The sequence below is a fragment of the Bison bison genome, unplaced genomic scaffold (genome assembly GCF_000754665.1).
Source record: "Bison bison bison isolate TAMUID 2011002044 unplaced genomic scaffold, Bison_UMD1.0 scf7180017864516, whole genome shotgun sequence".
NCBI classification, from domain to species: domain Eukaryota; kingdom Metazoa; phylum Chordata; class Mammalia; order Artiodactyla; family Bovidae; genus Bison; species Bison bison.
Genome location: NW_011495069.1, coordinates 9078479 through 9100061, shown reverse-complemented (window position 1 = coordinate 9100061; position 21583 = coordinate 9078479). Strand labels below are relative to the sequence as shown.

At 48.2% G+C, this 21583-nt stretch overlaps 1 protein-coding gene across 1 annotated transcript in view; it reads right to left on the bottom strand.

The window, feature by feature from the left end:
- The window catches only part of ARID1A (AT rich interactive domain 1A (SWI-like)), a 54859-nt gene that overhangs the window by 2138 nt on the left and 31138 nt on the right, over positions 1–21583 (bottom strand). Inside the window, exons 4-19 of the mRNA XM_010830108.1 lie at positions 15082–15322; positions 14699–14788; positions 13984–14151; positions 12962–13274; positions 11501–11646; positions 11307–11416; positions 9903–10112; positions 7043–7250; positions 5801–5933; positions 5491–5663; positions 5017–5167; positions 4795–4929; positions 4615–4711; positions 3253–4144; positions 2777–2907; positions 1–1038 (exon numbers count right to left, since the gene is read on the bottom strand). Of these exons, the coding sequence (XP_010828410.1) occupies positions 1–1038; positions 2777–2907; positions 3253–4144; positions 4615–4711; positions 4795–4929; positions 5017–5167; positions 5491–5663; positions 5801–5933; positions 7043–7250; positions 9903–10112; positions 11307–11416; positions 11501–11646; positions 12962–13274; positions 13984–14151; positions 14699–14788; positions 15082–15322 (4236 nt within the window). The remainder of the gene's footprint in view (positions 1039–2776; positions 2908–3252; positions 4145–4614; positions 4712–4794; positions 4930–5016; positions 5168–5490; positions 5664–5800; positions 5934–7042; positions 7251–9902; positions 10113–11306; positions 11417–11500; positions 11647–12961; positions 13275–13983; positions 14152–14698; positions 14789–15081; positions 15323–21583) is intronic.

Genomic DNA, 21583 nt, shown 5'->3' with positions numbered 1-21583 from the left:
CATCTCCAAGCAGTCCCACCACCACTCCACTTTGTTGCAGCTCACCCCTTGGTCCTGCTCCTCCTCCTTCTCGTAAGTTAGTGGTGCCTGCTTCCGTTCTGGGTGCTTGTGGTGCAGAAGGATCAGCTTGCCCAGGATCAGCAGCAGCCCCGGGTGTTTGGACATCTCAAAGTCGTTGCCTGGCACAAATGACAGGCTTCGGATGGTGTTGGAGACACAGATGCAGCGTTTGGCAAGGGAATCCTGCCAGTCCAGAAGGGTACACAGTGGGGTCTCATCTTTACTGTGGGGTTCATCCTCTAGGATCTTGATGTTCCGATGGCTCTGCGCTGGGCTGATGCCGAATGGGAACTTGCTGCTTTCCTTGGTGGCCTCTACACTCTTAGCGCCCTCCTCGGTCAGTGTGCTAGACCTCGTGGACAACATGTCGTCCATAGTGGCCGTGATCCGTTTTTCTGGAGGGCCATCAGGCGGGGGGCCCTCCTGCTCTGCTGTCCCTGGTGTGCCCTCTACTGCTGTGACATACTTCCGAGGGACTGGGGGGCAGGGCACATGAGGCCGGGAAGGCAGCAGCTCTGTCTTGCTCTCAAAGTGGGTCTGGATATGCTCAGTGGTGTCGCCCCCACCAATCCGCCAGTGCAGCAGGCCGCTGTCAAACTCCTGCACGCGCCCAAGCTTATCTGAGCAGTCCACCACAAACGGGTCATTCTTCTGCACGATCTTTACTGGAAGCTTGTCAAACTTACTAATCAGTTTCTCCTCACTATTCTCTGAGGCTGCTTTGTCCTTGCCCGAAAAGGCCATCTCCTCATCATTTTCAATTACTTCCTCCTCTTCTTCCTCCTCTAGTTTGTGACCTAGAAGGTCTTCCTCCTCCTCCCCTTCCACAGGGGCTGGACTAGACGCTTTGCTGAATCTCCCAGGGTCCAATAGTGTTCTCTGTCCTGGGTCACCCACCTCATACTCCTTTAAAATGCCAAAGATCTCAATCAGGCAACGTCGGAAATATTCCACAAGGAGTTCGAGCAACCCTGGGAGCTAAAAGAGAAAGAACAGGAACTAAATTAAGGGAGAAAAGTGGCTAAGAAGAGAATCCTTGACTTGAGAGGCCTGCCAAAGTCTTCTATTTAACCTCCCCTCTTCCCTTCCAGATCACACATCTGTATCACTGGGAGAGTCAGGGTTCTTCTTTCCCAAAGGCTGTTCACAAAGCAAGTCATTAAATTCTCCTCTGCCCAGCACAAAGTTCTTCCTTCAGCCCAGTCTTCACAGAAGCCTGCGTCTGCAGATGGACATGCTGACCAGCAACTCTGTACCTTACCTACCAGGGCCACCCACCTCTCCACCTCACCTTTCTCAACCAACTTCTGCTTTTCTTCACCAGGCCCAGTTTCCTACCTATTGGGTCACTGCCATTGTCCCTCTAGGAGGACACTCTACATTCCAGTGCCAGTGGAGCCCAAGGCTAGGCATGCTGGGATGATGCCTTCCAATACAAGGCAGGCTGGACAGATGTTCGTCTACTCTTCCCCAACCTCCCCAACTTCCCAGGAGGCTGGGCCTCTATGCATCACCTAACACAGTAAATGGGATGAGGCTTGTGCTCTCTGAACACTGCTCCAAGCTGGTACAACTTTCCAGCTTAGATCCTGTGCAGGCTATTTCCTACCCCTAGCAGAAAACATTAATCCAGTAAGATTAATCTCTGGCTGAAGAGTATAACTGAAAGGAAAAAATAGGGCTTTAGACTTAAAAAAGGATCCAGGTTTGAATTCTGGCTTGTCCAGGAACTATCTGTGTAACTGAAAATTCTGAGCTGCAGCTTTCCTATCTTTCCACTGAAAATGAGGCAAATTCCTAAATTTCATAGCGTTGTTCTGAGGTTTAAACGGAATATGTCAAGTGCCTGGCTTATGGAAATTGCTCAATCAATATTTGTTCCTTTCTTTCTCATGGGAAGCAGGCTTTGGATTCAGAAAGACTGCTAACAGCTGTGTGAACCTGGGCAAAAATAAGACTCTCAGCCTATTTACTCATCTCTAAGCGGCCACATCTGCTCAGATGGCTACAGTGAGGATGACACAAAAGAAAACACAAAGGACCTAGCACGAAGTGAGGGCACAGTAAATGGAACTATTAATAGCATTGCCCCGCTAGTCAGTTCCTTGACAGATGAGCTAGGAGGTACTGAGGATGATCAAAAGACAGAGTAGGGTGGTGCAGAAGAACCTCTTCCTAGCTGAGAAAACTCCCAGCTACATGTCTCTGCAGAGAAGTTTTGGAATTTGGAAAGCCACCTCTGTGTTAACCTCCCCCAACTGCCCCACAATGTACACTTCTTCACACTTTCCATTCTACATCTTAGGAAAAATGGTTGTCAATAAAGACTTCATCTATTCAGCAAGGGTGAAGAAAGAAAGGGAAAATAAAGAAACTGCTCTGCTCAGGGACAGAGACCACAGGTTCATGGATAGAGACCCCGGGTTCTTTTCGGTCTAGAAAATATGGTGTTCTCATTGGCATCAGCAGAATCCGCCCTTCTTACCAATACCAAGAAGTTTCTCCCAAATTCCCTTTAAAGTCAGTCCTGATCAACTAACACAAATTATCAGGCCTATGACAAGGGGCAAAGTATTGGCATAGAAGGTATCAAGACAACAAGTGAAATAAAGGAGACCATGCTGGCCAGGGAGGGTATTATTCCCTGGTCACTTAGCACCATCTACTTTAAGAAGATCCCAGGCCCTCCCGGTGTTCCCCCAGCACCTAGACTCACCTGACTGAGGTTGAAAGTCATGATGCTGTTGTCATCGTACAGCAGGATGTTAATGGTGTCTAATGCCCACGTGCTCTCTGCCAGCAGCCCAGACTTGAGGGACATCATTACCCGCCATGCCTCCGGGGTTCCTGAAATAAACCTCCACGTCGTCCATCCACCACGCCCAGGTTGGCAGGAGGCCCCCCACCCCAGAGCTGGCTCATGAGTCAGGCTACTCTGAGGAGAACACATGGTGAGAGGCACTTCCCATCTGCCCCTCATGGCTTCTAGGCTCGCTTAGGACATCACTGCGTGGCAATTCCTTTAGTAAAGCCTGACATCGGCTGATTTCTTCCTTACTCAAAGTTCTTTGGCTCTATTTTAGTCAACACTGGACCAGATTTTAACTCATCCAGAACATCAGGATGGAGAGAGAACACTGAACCAGATGTAAAGAGGCAGATTAAGCAACCCAATCAAGGAGGTCTCCTTACCAATGTCTTTCATTGTGAGCCGCCTCCGCTGCTTCAACACAGGCTGTGTGGCTTCAACAGAGCCAGGTGGGAAGGTGATGTCCCGCCGAATCAGAGGGGGCTGCACAGGAGCAGGCGCTATGTGCGAGGCGGGTACTGGGGGCCCTGCCTTCTGCATCTTCATCCCAGAGTGCAGGAATGGAGACTTGCTCGGAGAGGTGCGGTTCTCCATTGGCCGGGGCAGGGGAGCGGGGCTGGATACCTGAGGAATGTGATTCTGCATGCTTGGTGGGGGCTGGTAGTTGGCTGGAGGGGGCCTTGTCATGGGGGGCACGGGGGCAGAAGGACCATAGGGGGGCTGGCGTGTGCCATGGGAAGGCCACGGGCCTTCATGGTTGGCCCTCTGATCCGTGTGCAGCATTTCATCTGTTCGGTTCACGCCATGATAGGTGGGGCCTTGCGGGGCCGAGCCCGTGCTCTGCCTGTTGGCGTAGTTGTAGGTCATGTCATTGCGCCCCTGCCACATGGTGCCTTGCTGGGCAACCTCAGCCGATGCCTGTATGGGGCCGCCCATCATCTGTGGTGGCATGTTCTGCTGGGCATTGGAGCCAGGGGGTGCTGAGACACGGTCCCGGCCAAACTGGAATGGAAACTGGTTCTGGGGGCCGCCTGCTGGTCGGCGCTCAGTAGCAGCGGCGGCAGTGGCAGGATAGGCGTTGCCGTACTGGTTGTACACGTCCTGCTGAGGGGGAGGCTGAGCAGCTTGCTGCTGGTTGGCAGGTGGGGGCTGGGCGGGGGGCAGCTGCTGCTGCTGGGGCTGCCCCTGCCCCGCACTGTACGGCACGCTGTACATCTCCCCTTCGTGCCGCTTGGCAGGAGGGCCGTAGGTGCCATCCATCGGCCGCTTGTAATTCTAAGACGGGGACAGAAGCAGAGAGAAAGTTAACACTCTGCATCCGGGGACGCAAGACCACAGCTGCCAAGATGCAACACCAGACACGTGCTGGGCTTACTTCTGCCCCTCTAGGAGAGGGGACACAGACTCCACGGGAACAAAGGAGTCACCTTTACGAGTTATCTTTTGAAGCTCCTTCTGAAAGCAAGAATCATTCTCTATTCCCTCTGGCTCTCCCTTGCTCTAAGCAGAAAAATGTAGAAAGGTTCAAAAATCAAAATACAAGATACCCTAACCCTCATGGAGCACTGGAGATGGGCCTGGACCCCAAACAGGGAAGAAGAGACTGAAAGCTTGGCTCTTCACACAAAACTGGCTGTCGGGGTGGGAGAAGAACGCCAAGGAATCTAAAGGGACTTCTCAACTCTGCCTGCTGACAAGGCTCTTGGGGGGAACCTGTAGGCCAGCCCATCCACTGCCCTCCTCACCTGCTGCTGCTGCTGATACATTGTGGTCTGCTGGCTGGGGAAGGGGCTGCCGGAAGGGGTGCCTTGAGCGGAGAACTGATTGCCATAGGAATCATGTCTGTGGGCAGGAGAGAAGCGGATGGTCAGGGTGGGAGTGGGGAAGCCTGAGTCACAGCAGCGCGGCGACCAGGCTTTACTCACCGTTGCTGCTGCTGCTGCTGCTGTGGCGGGTAACGGCTGGGAGAATACATCCCCGAGTCTGGGTTGGAAGGCATGAGATTCGGCTGTGGGGCCCCAGTGCCCATGTTTCCCTCGGGTCCTATGCCAGGCTCCGTCCTAAACAAAATCGGAAGAGCAGGTTGAGTCCATGATAGCTGTGGGGTGTTCGGGTGGGACGGGGTGGGGGTAGGGGGACATGCTTACCTCACTCTGTCATAAGGACCTCCATAGGGATAGTGCTGTCGCGGTCCCATTGCCACATTTCCCAGCCCAGGGCCGGCAGCTCGACTGTAGGGGTCCCCCATCCCGCCATTGGGGCCCTGACCTGAGGACATGAAGGGATCGCTCCCCGGAGCTGAGAGCAAAAGGGAAGGCAGTGAGTAAACTGGTGGGTCAGCGGGCCGAGTAACCTCTGCCTCGCCTGCCCCCAAAACCCAGACCCTCTTCAGAGCTCAGGTTTGTTCCGTTTTCCTGACCGGTTTGAAACAGAGATCTAGAAAGGCCCCAACTAGCAAAGAACACATACTTGTAAAGGATGATGCGTGAGCCCAGGGAGAAGACGACAAGAAAGGAGGATGAAGGGGATGGCGTGACGAGCAATAAGAACCTTAAGCCACTCCAACGCCCCCATACTCTGGCCCTGCCCTCAACGACAGAAGGCCAACAGCAGTCAGTCACCTTTCCTCATGCTGCCGTAAGGATCCTTATTTGGCTCATAGGACATGCGCCCCATCATGTCGGAGGTATTCATACTGGGCTGGTACCCAGGGTTTGGAGTCATGGAATTCCGCTTCTGGAATGTGGGGTCACTTCCATCAGGAAAGGCATCCTGGATCCCAACTGAATTGCTCCTACTCAAGAGTGAAGGGAGCCAATTAGACCCTAAATAAAGCAATTCCTCCAATAACACAAGGCACATGGGAGTCACTGGTTGGACAGAGCAGGGACATACCCTGGGTTACCCAGCCTGACCTGCTCCTGGCCTTACCTCATGCCTGGCAAGGGGGGGATCTGGCTGTGCGGCGTGGATGCTGGAGTCGGTGGCTTCAGGTCTCCTCCTTCTGCCATGGAGCTGCTGGTTGACTGAGGTGTCTGTGGCCCCTGCATTGACCCTGATCCCGCTGTGGACAGTGATACAGGATGAGCAGGAAAACTCTCACAGAAACACACACATGCCCTAGGATCTCTTTGAAGAGGAACACTAAAAAGGCTAGAACTAGGGTTCTTTAAAACCTAAATCACCCTTCTCAGCAGATCTGCAAGGCCAGTAATAAAGAAGGGAATTTGAGGGCTCCATCGCTTCTCGCTGCTGTTCACGTTTGGAGACCATTAGCATGCTGGTGATGACGTGAGTCTCTGTCAAGATTCCCAACTCTTTTTCTTTACTTCCCCAAGGACCCTGTCTAACCTATTATACCTTGTAATGCTGGTACACAAGCTCCCAGTAAGGAGCCCTGGAAAGCTGGGTGGTGAGGTCCCCTCTTACCCCAAACCTGCAGAGCACTGTAGGAACCTAGGAACTCCTATTCTCAAGCATCTAACCCAGTGTCACCAGCAGTTCAAATGTTCCCTGAAGCCGATGAGCACAGTACCAGTAATTAACGCTTCCATTAGTTACCATTCTCAGCAGCAGATACCCCGCGGCTTTGGCCTCCCCAGCTGATGAGTCATCTCAGGCACTGCTTACACCCTCGGAGGTCAACCCCAGGGCACATGTGTTCACACCCACCTTCTAGGAGCCCTGGCCTTCCTCCCTCGACATGCCTGTCCAGGCCCCATCCTCCTCTCAGAAAGGAGGGTGGGCAGAGGCGCTCCCTGCGGAGTACTCCATTCATATTCCCGCCCCACGCCCTCCTTCCCATTCACTGCCATCTCAGCTCCCTGGGGAATTCAGGGCTCTAGTCTGAGCAGCATTCTTAAGGCGCTGACATCAGTGGGCCAAGGCTCCCAGATGGCCTGCCTCACTGCTATGTGTCAGATTTCCCGACTTGTTCAGTGTCCCTCCCACTCACTAGTTTACAAACATTTGGCAAGGCGCCAGGTGCACAATGAAAATTTAAACTTAAGGGTTGCTGCAAACTACCTCCCAAGGGAGTCGCCACCGCCCGCTCTTCAGTCTGCCAACCTGTTATGCTCAGTGGTAGGACAGGACAGAGTACACATCCCTGGTGGCAGCCACTGGTGAATGAGGAGCCTAGGCCCTTGGTGAGGCTGCTCACCCCATCCTTACCAGGCGAGGGAGGCTGGATCTTGGGCTGGGACTTCTTGGAATCAGCAGCTGCAAAGATGTCTGGGGGAGGGTCTTCTCCCCGTTCGATCTTGCACTCAAAGGCATAGAGACACTGGATGTACTGCTTTTTCAAGGAGCTGGCAGCACTGCTTGAGGTGCCGACATTGAGGTTGGTCGCAAGTTCCCGCCACTTCTTGTTCTTGTTGACCTGTACAACCAACCAGAAGAGTCGGGGTGCATCTTCCATCTGGCCTTCCTGCCCACATACCCCGAACCCCATCAGGCAACCGACCAGGTACTCATCTTGTGAAACCACAATTCTCAGTTAACCACAGAAGTTATCCTTGCTTGGTGGATAGTACACAGCCAACATTAAATCCATGGCTTCCCTCTACCCTCAGCAGGTTTTATCCACAGATCACTGCAACTGTCAGACAGCGCTTATTCAAAATAGGGCGAATTTTACATCACTATTAGTCAGAGAGATCAGAATTCAGAAGGTATGTGCTTTGCGTTACACAAGTGTACTGTTGAAAAACGATGTGCAAAGCACCATCAGATCCAAATCATATTTTACATGCGCTGATAAAAACTAACATTTTATAAAATGGAGATGTGTGGCAATATCAACAACCACCCTGCCTGACTTACTTTGTCAAACTGGGGGTTTTCATATCTGATTTTTTTTTTCTTCTCAGTGTGGGGCTTCTTACAAATTTGACATTCTGTGTCCCTGCTCCCGCATCTCAGTGACGTATGACTGCAAGCCCCTCGCCCTCAGCAGTCACTGTCCTGACTACCCAGGAGATGCTTCAGGCCCCATGACTTCATTTTTACCTTCCCAGGGATCAGTCTAGAGCTCTGCTTCCTTTCCTCAGCTTCAGAATACACTGTCTCCCATCCCTACAATTAGTCTGTCTGCTTTAGCCAGGCAGGATTCCTTCTTCACATAATTGTTTTTTGACTGCGCTGCACAACATGCAGGATCTTAGCTCCCCGACCAGGGCATGATCCCGTGTCCCTGCAGTGGCAGCGTCTAACCACTGGACCACCAGGGAATTCCCCTTGAGGTATTCTTATGTTTATTCGTCCACCACGTGATAAGCCTGTCTCTCAAGGGCTACAAACACCAACTTTCCAGTCCCAATCCACAGGGAATTCAAAATGTTTTGCCACCTGCTGATCTGGTACCTGTGACACCAGAGACAAGAGTGATAAGGAAGCAAAGAAAGGAATAGTTTAGATGGAGGGGAAATGACCAGGAACACTTCCTAGAGCAGGCAATGTCTGAGCTGAGACTTGGAAGGCTGGAGGTGGCATTGGTAGGGTATATTCCAGACCCTTTCCCATCTTCATGCCATCAGGGCCAGTCAACTGGAACAGCTCCTCACTTGACCCAGACCCTGTTAATCCTTCAGAGAGCTCAGGACTCATCTTTTGCCTTCTTGGAGCCTTCACAAACTAACTCATAACAGCACTCTATCTTCTCTGAACTGTCTTTAGAGTTCAATCACATCACAGCATCTAAAAGGCTGGCAACCTTTTGGAAACTGGAAGACAGACCCCTGGGCTTTGGGATTCTCCCTATACCTCATTTTAGGCCCGGTGAATCCAGAAGCCCATGCAATTAAAAAGTATGCCAAACCTAACCCAATGCCCCTTTTCTCTACAGGTAGGAGTGCCCTGACTATGAGAACTCAACACCAGGGAGAATGGCAGCAGTGAACCCAGGTCACCGCAGAAGCCTGCTGGGCTCTGCTTCCCACGCTGGTTATGTGGCAGTGTGCACGTGTCTTGTTTTATTTTGTTTTCCTTTTGTGAGGGAGGGGAATAAAGCCTGAGGGAGAAGGAATTCATAACTGACTGTTGGTTGGCTTCATTCCAATCATTTTCTCTTCTGCTGGTGACAGCTGTTTTCCTCTTCTGATTTAGAAGATTTGGAGTCCACCCCTTCCCACTATGCATCCCCCTGAGCTCAGCTGCACATTCAGATCCAATAGCAAGCTCCTGGTATGATGACTACAGAACATACATAGGAAGAAAGTTTGCAAGGCATGATGGACTGTCTGCCACGATTGCCTCACCTGTTTGACTCCTGGGCTGAGTATAAAATAAAGATTTAAGCTATCAGGGCAGGCGCAAGGCTCAGGGTGGTGTTCAGTTTGGGTTTCCAGTGGAGATTAATCCATTCATTTAAGTCTCGCATACAGAGTAACTAAACACAATTTCCCACCTACTTCTTCCTTCATAAACTATTTCTACTTAATAGCTCCTGAAGTCCCATCTCCACTGGGAAGCTTTCTAGAATGAAAGGATCAGCAACTATTCTGGCTTCCCTTGTACCATCCTGGAGACCAATTTATATGGCAGAAATCTTGCTCCAAGTTTTGTTTGATTATCCCTAGCTTTCAACAGTCTAGCAGGATACACACTGTCCCTACATTACAAATAAGAAAAACGAAGGCTCAGAGTGGTTACACCTCTTGATTAAGGTCACTTAGGTTGTAAGTGGCTAAGAAAGAATTCAAAACCAGACCCCTCTCTGAATCTTGCCCTTGTCTCATACTCCAAACTGCCTGCCATGGAATCAGAATGCTCATAGACTTGCCCTGTTTTGCAACTCAGGGGGACTCTGGGCACATGTAAATTAATGCTAATACTTCACGCTACCCATGGAGATCTCAGCCTCCTCCCGTGGCCTTGTCTTCTGGAAGGCCTGGGCTCCCTGGCCTGTCAGTATGTGACTCAGAGAGCAGGGGAGGGTGATGTGCCTGTGGGAGGCATGGCACCAGTGAGGCCACTGAGTACCTACAGAAAGGCTTGTTGAAACCACAGGGGGAGCCAAGTGCCAGGCACTCACCTGAGTCAATCCACCAATTTCCTTCACAGACACATAGAGGCGGTACAGGTCCAGAGGTTTCCTACCCACAGCAGGCAGATTTGTCATGCCCATGGCCTTCTCCTCCGTGAAGGCCAGATAACGGTCCACCCACATCTTCCTCTCAGGCTCACCACCCAGCTCATACAACTTGGTGATCTTCTCATTGGTTGTAGTAGAAGAACTGGATTTCTGGAAGGGGCAGGTCAAGATTCATAGGAACTGGTCAGATTCAAAGCCTATGCTAGGGGTCTCAGAAGCCCCTTGATTAGGGCAGTAGTAAAGCTTCTCACTCTGGGGTGGTCACTAACATCTGCCCTGCCTTCACAAAAACCAAAAGGGAGCTAGACCTTCCTGTAAAGAAAGCAAGCTAACCCTGCCTATACATTAGGTATTGAGTGCTGTGCCAGAGGCCTTTATGCAACAGGTATTACAATTATCCTTCTCTTAAAAGGTAAGGCAGCAGGCACCAAGGAGGCCATGCCTAAGATCTCCTAGTGTTTCAGTAGCAGGACTCAGAGTCAAACCCTTGTCCACCTGACATCAATGTCACTAATACACCCACACCACTACCCAGGAGCCTGGACACGCTTTTACAGACGTTTCAGAGAAATCAAGAAACTCAAAAATATGACCTTGAGACGATAGACTAAAATGAAAAGGAACTTTTCCTCCTCTTAAGAAAGGAAGGGTTCTGCATGAATGGCTTTGGATGACTATCCAAGACATGAGGATGACTAAAAGGGTCTGGAAGCCAGAGGTGAACGTCCACAAGAGGTGGCAGCTAGGATTGTTATTTCCCCTACTTTATAAGGTAGGGAAAATGAGGTATGACGAAGGGCAGAAATATTTTAAATGACTCAGATACTGAGCAGGTCCCCAGAATGCCACACAGCCCAACAGAGAGCAGACCCAGGACCAACCTGAGAGAGGTCAAGGACCCAAAGCCCACCTGCCTCTTCTCCCCCTTTATGGAACATAGGGTACCAACCATTCCTGCTGTTCTGAGTCCAGGAAGGTCCAGGAAGACAACAACCAGTCACCCATGACATACGTCATCTATCAGTACATAAGGACAGGGGTCACAGTTTCAGAGAGTACAGCGTAGAGAATTCTACTCTGCCAGTCTGGCATTTCCTCCGTATCAGACAGACATGAGAACACTATGTTATTTACATTAGGACCCCTTGGGCTAACTCATACCTAATTCAATGAACGATTATCCTGGGACTCTTCATGGTTAAGAAGAGGTAACAACACCCTTTGCCAAGATTATCTAGTCGGTGTCATATAAAAGGCTGGAGTCTAATCACCCTTTCTTCTTTTTCCTTCCTATCACTGAAAGGATGGGACAGAAAGTTGAGGAGTCAAGATATAAGCCATTACCTTGGATTTAGATTCCGTCTTGGGTGTCCCATCTGCCTTGTTGTTCATTTTGGAGGCTGGAGTTAACTTGACATCCCCAAGACCCATCATCTCTGGACTGGCTGCCATTCCTACAAAAGAAGAGAAAAGTCCGATGGGTTTGTGACATAAAGACCGTTCTGGAAGAAATCCCTGGGGTGATGCCTATGACTTACCTGCTGAATTGTTGGCCATGGTTCCACCCATGGGATATGGGGGTCCCTGAGGGTTGATCATGCCAGCCATACTATTAATCCCCTGTCCATAGGGAGGTCCAGTTCCCATTATGCCCCCTTGATTCATATTGGGGTAGCCGGGTGGTCTAAGGAAGAAGATGCAGAGTGTGAGAGACAAGAGTTAGAGACACTAAGCTTTCAAATTAGGGATAAACAGGGCTGTGTGAGCCGAGATCATCTAGTTAGGCTTACAAGGGAAAGTCTTATGGGCCCCACAAACTACAACCATGCACACAGATATTCTTATTTTCTACCACCCACAAAAGTTCTAAGAGGGTTTAAGCTCCCAAAAGGAAATCATCGCTCAGTTTTAAAGGATGCACTCCTTGAAGAATGGAGTCTTACTGTGTCTCTTAAATAGTACTTCCCTTTAAGGCATCTCCAAAGTCAAGCTGTGTTTCCATTTAGGGGCCCTCACTATGGCAAAAGGCCTAGATTAAATACTCAGTTTTACTACTCTGTCATGTCACCCCAACCAAACTCACAGCATAGCACCTGGAGGGTCTGTGTATTTTAAACTACACCTCAAAAAAAAAAAAAAAAATCTTAGTTTTATTTATTTTTTGGCCACACTGCACAACTTGTGGGACCGCAGTTCCCTGACCAGGTATTAAACTTGAGCCACAGCAGTGAAAGCCAGAATCCCAACCACTAGGCCGCCAGGAACACCCCTTTGTATTCTTCCTTGATGGGCCTACTGCAAACTTTGTGTTTCTATCATCCTAAAGTACTATCAAATCCACCTCTCTTTATTCAGTCACCCTATTCTACCTTTGTTCACCAGCATCCCAGTTAAGAATCACTGTAAGAACTGTCAGCATCAACAATGGGGTACACAGACAGTCTTCAGAAACAGCAGAATCATAGTCACTGAAGCCAGTGGCCAAGGAAGAGATGAATGTTGAAGTCATAAACCAAATCACACAAGCCTTCTGCACTTTCGCACCAGAGTCAAATACAAAGGAGCACACAGAAGAGTAAGAGAGACGGCAGACCACAACCTCACCATCCTCCATTTCCCACACCGCAGGCGCAAATCATGTGCATCGTTCAAAAGTATTTTTGGAAACCAAGAAGCTGGATTGGCAGAAGAAATAAACTCTGAAAACCTATTTTACTAATCAAAGTAACGTATACTTTATAAATTTCTTTACATATGATGTCTGATACCAATCTGAGATGCTTACAAGTCAGCACTTCTGCTGTCTTTTTCACTGTAAAGAAACCTGGTTTTCTAAAGAGCTCTCAATAAAATGCCTATTTACCAAGATAACATGGTTTAGGTCCAGAAGTATCTCAACGACCTAAACGACTCTGCAATTAGATTAAATGCTCGCTTCCCAATTAGATGAAATGCTCTCCTTGCACTGCTACTGTCCCCCTTCACTTCCCAGGCCTTACCTGTTTTGGATAGAGTTGGCAGCAACATGCATGGCAACAGCAGTTTCTTGAGTTTTCCGGTTCATGCCCCCGGGAGGGGGACACATCCCTGACCCAACCTGAGGTGGCATATTGGCCATGTTAGGGCCATAAGGCCGGTTGCCCATGGAGGCGTGACTCATCCTCCCGGGAGGGAGTGTGCCATAAGGTGGGATGCCAGGTTGCCCATGCATCTGACCTCCAGCACCCATAGGGTTCATGCTTCCAGCCATGCCTGCACTGGGGTAGTTAGCATTGGGCAAGGCATTATAGTTTGGCTGCCTGGGGTAGCCTCCTGAGAGGGGAAGGAGAGAAGATACAGAGACTTGGTTAGTGACTCACTGGCAACTCATTAATAATGCTCAACTCTTAAACTCTAAAGACATAAACAATGGGAATCATTCAATATTTGGTCTGGAAAGAGACCAATTTCATGGTCTCTTTAAAAAAACAACAAAACCTCATAGTCCATTAAAAAAAAAAAGTTTAAGGAGGGTGTGGCAGGAATGTATAAAGCCAGGCCTCAGTTGCCCCTCATCTTAAAGACAGCACAGCACAGGGCAAGGCTGGCTGGCAGGCAAGGCTGGCTATGCTGCTAAGCCAGGTCCTTCACCTCCCAGATTCTTCCCTTTCTACACACTCATCTTCCATGCTCTAAGAAATTCAGCTTGAGATCCATCTAGGGCTGATTTTGAGCAAATATCTATTCTATTGGGACTAATTTACTAAAAAATAAAAATTAATAACCAATAATTACCACTTACTAAGTGTTTGTGCTCTGTCTTGGGCTAAATTACCTTATCCTCATCTTACAGATGAAACAGAGGCTCAGAGAGATTCAAGGACTTTCCCATGATGGCAGTCCTGCTCTACTTTAAGACCTGGCCTTGGGTGGATTTAAGGCAAACATAGTTCTACTCTTATAACCCAGATAGCAACCTATCAAACAAGGAACTCTTTTCTAGCCTCACCCCCATGTACTCCTGCCTGGGTAGTATACTCACCCTGTGGGCCGTACTGACTCCCCTGGGGACCATAGCTCCCCATGGAGTTCTGCTGGTAGGAGCCCATGCCTGTGTGCATCTGTCCTCCGGAAGGCTGACGTGGAGATAAGGCTGACCCGGGCTGGGGGGAACTGTACTGGGGCATCTGGGGGTTCCTCTGCATGTAACCTATTTATGGGTAGTGTCCACATAGTTATTATCTCAGTACCATGGGAACGAATACTCTCCCTTATCCTAGGACTTCACCATCTACATTTTCTTTAGCAAATACTTACATGAAGTCTCTTATCTGTTGTATAATTATGTGCTCTTTTAGGCACCCTCAAAAGTGACATAGTCATTAACCCAGGGCATACCGTTTCTACTAAATGGAGGTTTGAGGAAAAAAAAAAAGCAAAGACCCCTGCCCCAAATCCCTGATAAACGCTGTAGGATTTACAGGGTAAAGATTTGATGCTGAGTATTTAGTATTTGCTGACCAAATTAGGCACAATGGAGGGGTAATCCATCAAAACACATGACCAATAAAAATGGCTGTGGGGAGATATAATTCTGGAGCCACCAAGATGGCCAAGCCCATCCTAATTTCACAATCTGCTGCTGAGATTGTCCTAAGCTTCATGGTCATATAGTTCTCCAAAAGCTGTTGCAGAGATAATGAACCAAAGGTCTGCCTCTGCCCTCCACCCCTCTCCCTTGAAGCCCAGGCTCTCACCTCGATCTTGGGCAATGCTTGATTGGTTCATAGAAGGATGCATGATGCTGTCCGACTGGCCACTGGGTGGCCGAGGTGGCATCTGGTTGCCTGCTCCAGAGAGAGAAAGAAGTAAGCCAGTCATGGCTACACCTGGAAAACCTAGTCAGCAGGTTAAGTTCGAAGTGGAAATGGCTTCTGGGAAGGCCAAGAACCTCCCAGGATCACATACACTGGAGGATCCAGCAAAGGGGCTCCCATCTCCTTTCTTCAAATGCTGAAGGGAATCTCTCAGCCAGTGGAAGGCCGGGACTCCCTAATATCATGCGGGGGAGGAGGTGGGGGTGTGCGGGGGTCACAGCAGTCCTCTTTCCCTTTCCCCAGAGGTCAGTACTTGATAGTACCTGGCACTGCAGCAGGCGAGAGTGGTCCTGAGCGAGACTGAGCAACACTGGCAGGAGAGCCAACCGGGGACGGGGAGGGGCCTCGGATGCCAGGCAGGTGAGGGGAGGTATGGGGAGAGAAGGGAGACTGAGCTGGATTACTCTGCTCCCCTTGGCTGCTGGAAATCCCTGATGTGCTCACTCCAGGGCTCAGAGCTCCTTCTGTCCCCATGGGGAGATCATCTATTGAACCAGACAGATCCTGGAACATATACACAAGGATATGGATTAGCAATTTTGAGGTAGAAAGATTCTTTGTTCAACAATCCTACTACAGGATTAACATTTTCCTTAAACAGCCCAAAGTAAATACAGGGCACACATTTATGTACTCGTGATACTAGAGCTTACAGTATACAGCAAACACTCTATTAAGGGCTAGATACAGAATAGTTTAGACTCTGCAGCCCATACAGTCTGTGTCACAACTGTTCAACTCAGGCCATCAGAGTACAAAAGTAGTCACAGACAATTCGTAAACAAATGGATGTGATTGTGCCCTAACAAAATATTATTTATAAAAACAAGTAGCTAGCCCACAAGCTATTGTTTGCTGACCCCTGGTCTATCTACCAGAAGCAGATTGAGTACTTTCATCTTCTTTCCCAGCCCCAACTTCTATAGTCAAAAGAGAGCAGCTCTGTCAGTGAGCCTTTAGTTCTCTTCCAACGGGGAAACTTACAACACTGCCAGCATGGCACCAGGAGCTATAAGAAAATGTTAACAAGTTTGGGCAACATTCACAGATCCCCTCTGCATCAGATTATTATAACCTACATTTACCAAGAACTCACTCCAAGTTGCCATACTTTAAAACATAAGGGGTAGGAGGTAAGAAAGGGATATATTACACAGACAATTCCTTAACTGCCAAGAAGGCCTGGGACTACATTCCTAACACCTGGCCAATAACAGGGATGAACAAATGTTTGCCAACTGAACAAACCAAGTTTTTTTTTTTTTTTTTTTTAGTTTTATGTTTCAATGAGAACTTGGTGTTTATTTGGGGGTTGTGCTTAGGGATTGTGTCTTGAATTAAACTGTAAAGAGTTCACTTTTCACTCTTAAAAAAAAGTTCACGCTCCATCAGTAAACCCCAAGGTTAGCACTTAGGACCTCAATATGAAAAAATACTCTGAAAAAAAAAAAGAGGGACTTCCCCAGCAGTTCAGTGGTTAAGATTCCACACTTCCACAGAAGGGGGCATGGGTTTGATTCCCTGGTCAGGGAACCAAGATCCTGCATGCCATGTGGCCCAGCCAAAAAAGAAAGGAAAAAAAAGGAAGATATTCACCCCAGAAAATGCATCCCCACCCCACCCCAGCCCCAATTTCACTCTCTGGCAACACCACAGGCTCAACATCATACATTAACTTCAAGCTGGGAACTAACTACACTTTGAAGAAAGGATGAAAGCTTTGGGAACAGGCTCAGGTCTGGGAAAACCCTAAGGCTCAAATGGTTAAGAAAAGAGTTCTCTTAAAGAGACACATCTGAAGAGGAAAAAAATCCAAAATGGCCTGATTTGAGTCTATTCCTATTCCCACAACAAGCTCACCTTGGAAAGTTGAGTTGGAGGAGATTCTGACCCTAGAGTCAGACAATAACACTGGAGATCAAGAGTACCTCTTACGCTCTCCCCAAGTGTCCAGGTTGGCTGGACCTTTTGCAAACCAGTTGGTTACTTTACTAGGTTGGGAGTATTTCTGCTGAGTTTTGTGGGAACAAAGCTTGCCTTGAAGGCAAGGCAGGCAGGTAGGTGTACATTTGTCTGTGTTCAGCTCTCAGGGTGAGCTGAGATTTCAGAAAATGCTAGCTTTTCTATAAGAAGCAGACCCAGTACACCATAGCGTGCTTTAAAAATGCAATTAGAATTAGTCCCAGCATGGACGAGAACTTAAGAAGCCCTCCTCTAGGTAACACCAAAGGGCCTCTTTCTTTTCAAAGGACTAAAGCACCTGGAGTTCTAAAGAGCCTTGGGTTCATCCCAACAGAGGATTCCTTCCACATTGAGGGCTAAGCTGTCCCAGGACACCTGGCTTCTGAACCAAGAAGGGTAAACCCAAAGTGGCAGCAAGATGACAAGAGGAGCCAACTGTGTCGGCCAGAAAAGGCCTCGAAAGCCACTTGTTAAGCCCTGGTCTATAACAGAAACCACAGCCCAATGCTCTGTTTTAGGGACCATGAGCTTCCCTCGCATTCCTTCCTACTGTCTCCATTCTTTACCAAACCACCAGCTTCTAGTAATAAGAGCTACTTGCTTAGAGGAAAAAGAAATCAACATATTTTGGAACAGAACAAGAATCAACGGTCCAGCCATAAGACAAGAACTCTTCCAGTGGCCTTGAAAAATTATTTTAAACATTTCTGTCTTTAATTAAACAAGTAAAACATGAACAGTTTCATGGTAAAAATAGCTCAGATAGTACACGTAAACTCAAAGTCCCCCTCTGTTCTCGTTTGGCTGCTTTCAATAGAGGCACCCTATTCCATTTGGTATATATCCTTGGACACCTTCTGAGGAACTGAGGAGGGGGAAAAAAATAAAGGATGTTCAACAACACTAATTATCAGGGAAAAGGAATTCAAACCATAACGAGCCTCATGTCTATTAGGATGGCTATTGACAAAAATAAAGAAACCCATTTTGGCAAGGATGTGGAAAAAAGGGAACCCTTAGGCACTGTTGGTGGGAATATAAACTGGTACAGCCACTACGGAAAACAGTATGAAGGTTCCTCAAAAAATGAGGGAAAAAAAAAAGGACTACCAAGTGATCCAGCTATTTCACTTCTGGATATTTATCCTAAGTAAACCAAAGCAATCACTTGAAAAGATACACATACTACCATGTTCACTGCAACATGGAAAAATTATTTCCAATAGCCAAAGCAGGAAAGCAACCTAACCCCAATGACAGATGAATAAATAAAGGAAATGTGGTGTGTACACACACAAGAATACTCAGTCATAAAGAAGAACGAAACCTTGCCATCTGTGACAACACGGACGGACCTGAGGGGCATTATGCTGAGTGAAGCAAGTCAGAGAAAGTAAGTACCATACGATATTACTTACATGTGGAATCTAAAACAAACAAAGCCAGCTCACGTTGGTTGGCTGTCAGAGGGGGAAGGAGAAATGAGAAGGGAGTCAACAGTACAAACTTCCAGTTATAAAATAAATAAGCCAAGGGGGTGTGATGTACAGCACGGTGACTAGAGTTAATAAAACTGTATATCTGACATCTTTCAAAAGTTCTCATCACAAGAAAAAAAATTCTGCAACTATATGTTAGTCACTCAGTGGTGTCCGACTCTTTGCGATCCCATGGACTACAGCTCTTCAGGCTCTTCGGTCCATGGCTTTTCCAGGCAAGAATACAGGAATGAGTAGCCATTCCCTTCTCCAGAGGATCTTCCCAACCCATGGATCGAACCTGGGTCTCCTGCGCTACAGGCAGACTCTTCACCGTCTGAGCCACCAGGAAGCCCTGTAAACTTTAGGGATGACGTTAACTAGACTTGCAGTACTCATTTTGCAACACATGCATATACTGAATCATTACATTATACACCTGAAATGAGTATTATGTTGTAAGTCAATTGTATCTCAATAAACAAAAATAAAAGGAAAAAACCCTACCAGCTCACCGACCACTGCTACAAGGTCAGAGTAAAGCCTGCAAATGCTCCTTCAGTTAGAGTGTGTTATAAATCAGGCTCTCCAGAGACACACAGGTGAGTGTCCTAGTGCAGCTGAGGGATCCCAGGGGCCTGGAGGCCTGTGGTGGCAACGTGGCGGCTTCCTTCACAGAGGCACTCTGAGGAGAGCTGTCAGTTTTGGTAAAGTGCCCTGAGGCTCCTCTGGAGAAAAAGTACTAAATAAACCACTTGTCAACAGCAGCCCACGTGGACTGGAATGCCTGGGCAGAGAATAATAGTAGGGAAAGAATCAGCATTAATCTTATCTCTCTCATTTGATTGGTATGAGGCCAGTCCCTCAAAACTACCGTTGTCATCAGATGGCAAGTGGTCAGGGGAGGGGTTGATTAAAAAAAGAAATTTTTAAGAATCAGAATGTTGGACTCCCCTGGTGGCATAGGGATAAGAATCCACCTGCTGATGCAGGGGACACGGGTTCAATCCCTGGTCCAGGAAGATTCCACATGCTGCAGAGCAACTAAGCCCCAGCACCACAGCTACTGAGCCCACACGCTAGAGCCCGTGCTCTGCAGCAAGAGAAGTCACTGCAATGAGAAGCCTGCACACCGCAACTAGAGAAAGCCCCCGCATAGTAACAAAGACCCAGTGCAACCAAGATAAATAAATTGAAAAAAAAAAAAAAAAACTTAGAATGTTAGCACAGGAAAGAACTGAGCATTTATATGAATATTAATGATCATTTGAGCATCTATGATGCTTCAGACATTTTATGGAAGTGGAAGTGTTAGTCACTCAGTCATGTCTGACTCTGACTCTTTGTGACGCCATGGGCCGTAGCCCACCAGGCTCCTCTGTCCATGGAATTCTCCAGGCAAGAATACTGGAGTGGGCGGCCATTCCCTTCTCCAGGGGATCTTCCCCATCCAGGGATCAAACTCGGGTCTCTCCTGCATTGCAGGCAGATTCTTTACCACCTGAGCCACGCTATGGAGTTCCTTAATTATCCACAATTCTCAGCTGTAGATACTAGTACCACTAATACGTTAAAAAGGAGTAAGTTGATTCTCCGGGAGACATGCCCAAGCCACCCACCAAGTAAATGACAGAAATTAAGACTTTGAACCCAGATCTGCTGAACCCCAAAGCCTGTGTTCTCTCTCCATTATGCTGTGATACCATAAAGACTGAGGAAAAAGCATCACAACCTTGAGTTAGGAGACTAAAGCTCTTGGTACTTATCAGTTGTGACCTCGGGCAAGCTAGCAACAAGCTAGGCTTCAGTTCTATCACTTAAAACGACAAGATGACTGGACAAATCTGAGTCTGTGATGCCCCTGGGGCATTTGCAAGAAACTCTACTGGCACCACATGGTCAGGGCCATATGGAAAATGCAACACCAGCAGCAGTACCCTGGAATAAGAGACACAACACAACAACACGCGGCAGTATAAGATGTAAGACACACCCATCAGCTCCAGCAGCTAATCACAGGAAAAGTTTTTATTGGGAAATGAGAGGGAGAGGTAAAGGCGGAAGACTCCAAAAGAGGGCTCCCCGCTCCATCTACATGGACACTGCTCTAAACTCCATGTCCTTTTATTGCACAGGACACACCTCTGCTTTCTACCCTACAAAAAGCCAGTTTTTCAGGTCTTTTGTTCCACAAAGAGCTGGATGTCTGGTTGTTGAGTCAGACCTCAATGTGCCTAACGAGTTCGACTTTCTACAACACTTAGCACACAAAGTCCAAACAATCCAAGCCCCTGTTCGCTCCTTCTGCTGGGCCACCTTTTAGCATTTCAGGACTCTGGGTCTCAGTTCTCCCAAGTCCACCCAACAGGTGCCTTCCAGGAGGACTGCTGAAAAGAACTACAGCAATGCCCTGTAAGTGGAAAGATCTCTTTTCCCAGCTCTGCTTTCCTCCAAGCACAATCCTGCTGAGAGACAGGAGGTGAGGATCAGCCCACTCAGTGCCCTGCCAGTTCCAAGGAAGCAGCAGGGCCAGGGAGAATTTCCTCACGTGTTTCCAACGTGTTTCATGCATTTTATTGCTCATCTACCATGCAGATCAAAAGCGCTGGAGCAGGTCCAACTATTTCACACAGAATCTCACACTCCAGGCTGGCTACAGCCCCGAAAGCCTTCGTTTCTTCACTTGAAATACTGCCCAATGTTATTTTGGGATATGACCTGATAGAGGAAGCCCATAGGGATTCCATGACGATAAGCGTTCCAGCTGTGATTGGTTGCCCAGCCCCAGCGAGTGCCAGCATGGGTTTGTCAGGCTCTGCTGACAAACAGAACTCAGCAGCTAACACCTTCTTTTCACACCACAACAAAACCATGCCCGAAAATCACACAGGCCATACCTCATTGGGGGTGTGGGGCGGGGGTTTGCTAGTGCTCTCGCAGGAAGAGCTGCGAGTTCTAACATGAATCGGCTGCCTGACTGAGTACATTTTCAAGCAGAAAGATACCAGATCAGGGTTACAGAAGGGGGTTAAACAATCTCCCAACAGAGACTCACAAGGATGACATCAGTTCATTTTGCTGAGCAGATTAAACAACATCAATAAGGAAGTTTCATGGCAATGTTCAGTTCAGGGTTTTCTCAGAAATTTGGCTGAATCCTTGAGAAATGGAGCTTTTGTTAACCCCCCAGATGGAGTTCTCATATTCTTCACTTGTGAAGAGCTTTTGCCAAGCTGTGCTGACTACTGGCAGGGAAACCATCCACCCCAGGTAAATACTACACACACACTTGTAGTAAATGTGTATGTGTGCAAGCATGGGGTGC